General features: G+C 48.7%; 1 protein-coding gene across 1 annotated transcript; it reads left to right on the top strand.

Moving 5' to 3' along the window:
* The first annotated feature begins 1,776 nt into the window (after positions 1 to 1,776).
* On the top strand, positions 1,777 to 2,641 carry LOC123048653 (uncharacterized). Its single transcript, XM_044471706.1, has one exon. The coding sequence runs from the start codon at positions 1,844 to 1,846 to the stop codon at positions 2,318 to 2,320; it is 477 nt and encodes a 158-aa protein (XP_044327641.1). The 5' UTR covers positions 1,777 to 1,843; the 3' UTR covers positions 2,321 to 2,641.
* Positions 2,642 to 3,302: the final 661 nt, after the last annotated feature.

The raw sequence follows: 3,302 nt of genomic DNA, 5'->3' as shown, positions 1-3,302 counted from the left end.
TTGACCTATCTTCCAAGCCGGTGGCCTAACATCTCTCGTTTTCAATAGCTTTTTTTTTTGAGGGATGAAAGCCAAGTCTATTCATGAAAGTTCACATGGTGTGGGGTATATCTGAGGTCATGGGGTGCACCAAGCCAAACATGGCGCCCCGGTCCTCTCGAAAAAAAAACTTGACTAGACAGTCTCGTTTTCAATAGCTATGTAGCAACGCACGGGTATTGTGCTAGTAACCATAAAGGGCCCAAGGATCGGGGGGTTGGGTATCGAGAATCTTGAGGTAAAGAACAGATGCCTGCTTAGTAAGTGGCTAAATAAGTTATCAGATGGGACTGATGCGACTTGGGCACAGATACTTCGTAACAAGTATTTGCAATCCAAAACTTTGTCACAGGTGACAATGAGACCAACTGACTCGCCTTTTTGGAAGGGGCTTATGAGAGTTAAGACAGCCTTCTTTAATAGAACAAAGTTTATAGTCGGCGATGGTAACGATACTCGCTTCTGGGAGGACACCTGGCTTGGTGAGACTCCTTTGGCATTACAGTACCCAACTCTGTATCGTATTGTGCATAGACGTGATGCGCTTGTGGCAACGATTATGCAGGCCACCCCCCTTAATATTCAGTTTAGGAGGGTGCTTGTTGGTAATAGATGGGAAGCTTGGCTTCATCTGGTGCGTAGACTGATGGAGGTTCAGCTACAATATCAGCCCGATCAGTTGTGTTGGAAGCTTACTAGGTCTGGACATTTTACCGTTAAATCGATGTACATCGATGTTATTAACTCGAGTGTCATTCCTAACTCCAAACATGTTTGGAAAGTCAAAGTTCCTTTGAAAATCAAAGTGTTTATGTGGTTTGTCCATAAACAGGTCATTCTAACAAAGGACAACTTGGTTAAGCGCAATTGGACAGGATCTACTAGGTGTAGTTTCTGTGATCGGGATGAAACCATTAAGCATCTATTCTTTGAGTGCCCGTTGGCAAGAATTTTGTGGCGCTCAGTGCAAATTGCTTTTAACATTACTCCTCCGAGTTCGGTCGGGTCGTTATTTGGAACGTGGCTGGATGGGATAGAGTCCGGTACAGCTAGACACATTCGTGTAGGAGTTTGTGCGTTGTTATGGGCAATTTGGAACTGCAGAAATGATTTGGCTTTTAATAGAATAACTACTATTCATTTTTTGCAGGTTGTATTCCGTGCTACGGCGTTGATCCGTATGTGGTCCCTACTCACTCCGACGGAGGCCAGGGAGCGTTTGGTTACTGGATCTGTCCGGTGGGAGATGGTAGCGCGGGATATATTCAACCGGTTTGGATGGCGGTCATGTAATAGGATAGGCAATTAGTTTCCATATCTATTTTTCTGCCAGCCGGTTGTGGCTATATGGCCTTTTTTTTTGTGTTTTCATGACGAGGTCTTTGTGAGCTCGACGTAGTTTCTTTTCAACTTTTCGACATTGTTGAACCTATTTTATTTATCTAAGTGGCCGTATGCATCCACCTGATGCAGAGGCCGGGGAATCCCCCTTTTCAAAAAAAAAAAAAAACCATAAAGGGCCCAAGAAGACATGCACATACCAAGGCCCGGTGAAGTGGTGAACGGGAGGGCACGAGACTGGACTTGTGGTGTAGCAGCCTGCAGCCTTGTACTGGAAAGCGGAATACCTGACGCGGCTAAAATCTCGAACCATCCTCCTCCCTGAGCCCTAGTGAAGCTTCTCTGCCTATAAATACTCCCACAACCCTGAGCCATAAACCTCACCACAAGCCAGTGCCAGCCTCTTATCTTCCTTCGACTCCCAAGTCCTTCCTAGTTCGTACCGAGAGCTAGCTAGCTCGCCATGGCGTTCTCCAAGCCCGCTGCACTCCTGCTGCTCGTTGCTCTGTCCGCGACCGCCATGCTCGCCGCCGGCCAAGGCTGCGGCGGCCACAAGGTGACGGTGCAGAACCTATGCGGGCAGGACCTGAAGCTGAGCCTGGAGGAAGTCGCGCACAGCGCGGCCCTCTTCCCCGACGGGTGGGTGCTCCCAGACGGGCAGCACGGGTCGTTCGACGTGTGCGCGTGGACGGGGGGCGTGCTCGCGCCCGGCGCGGCCGTGGCCAAGGTCCACCTGGGCCACGACGGCGGCGCGTACTACGAGGTGAGCACCCAGCAGCCGGGCCCCATCCTTGTCTCCGTCACCCCGCACGGCAGCCCGCTGCGGGGGCACTGCCCCACGGCCGGGTGCAACGGCGGCGGCCACTGCTTCGAGCACTCCGTCCCCGACGGCGACTGCCACGGCGTCACCGAGGTGAAGATCGTCTACTACAAGCCGTAGACCGATCGAATCGCTTTGCTAGCTGCTGCATACCTGCGAGTGGTTTCCAATAATGTCGCAGTGCAGCTAGCTCGATCGTCAGTCGGTACGGTGTTGCAGCTGTTTCCAATGATTGTGCGTTGGCGCGCGGTCACCGTCGTTAGTCGTGTAGTGTTTGATTTGCAGTTTAACTTTGGACTTGCAGAGATGCATGCATGGGCTTAGCTCAGATGCAAGTGTTTGGGTGTCATGGCTCGTGAGTCGGACACAGATGTACCAGCTACTGTTATTTCTACGTCTTTTCTATAAATGGTGAATTTTATTGGCTTAAAATGAAGCATCAAAAAGATACATAACATATTAAGCACATACCCGGCCTTTGCATAGCTATTATGCACACATCTCACGTCAACACATACAATAAGCACGCTGACAATTAGCAAAGTTATATAAGACCAAAGCTATGCCACTGGTAGAGAATAGGCCTTTAGTCCCGGTTCGCAAAGGCCATTAATCCCGGCTGTGCAACCGGGACTAAATATGCGCGACTAAAGCCCCCCCTTTAATCGCGCCTCTTACGAACTGCGACTAAAGGCCCGTCCACGTGGGCGCCAGGAGTCCGTCGGGGCGGAGGACCTTTAGTCCCGGTTCTCGTGGCTAACCGGGACTAAAGGCCTCCTCCGCAGGTTTAGGGTTTTAGCCCCCCTAAACCTTGTTTCTTTTTAATTTGTAGTGTTTTATTTCTTTTATATTTTATTTTGTGTTTTATTTTAATTTTGATGAAGTTTCAGTACACATATTCTACGCTACTATATACATGCATATGAAATTTCAAACAAGAAGAATTCAAGAGGAATATATAATATATATTCAATCTCGGGTGACCATATACAACTTCGAACAAGTTTCCATACACAATTAGGATGGATGACCATATACAACTTCGAACAAGTTTCAATCTCGGGTATGCATATAAATTTCTTCGTCCTCGGTATAGTGTTCT

The sequence above is a fragment of the Triticum aestivum genome, chromosome 2D (genome assembly GCF_018294505.1).
Source record: "Triticum aestivum cultivar Chinese Spring chromosome 2D, IWGSC CS RefSeq v2.1, whole genome shotgun sequence".
NCBI lineage: Eukaryota > Viridiplantae > Streptophyta > Magnoliopsida > Poales > Poaceae > Triticum > Triticum aestivum.
This window is presented reverse-complemented; position numbering and strand designations above follow the sequence as displayed.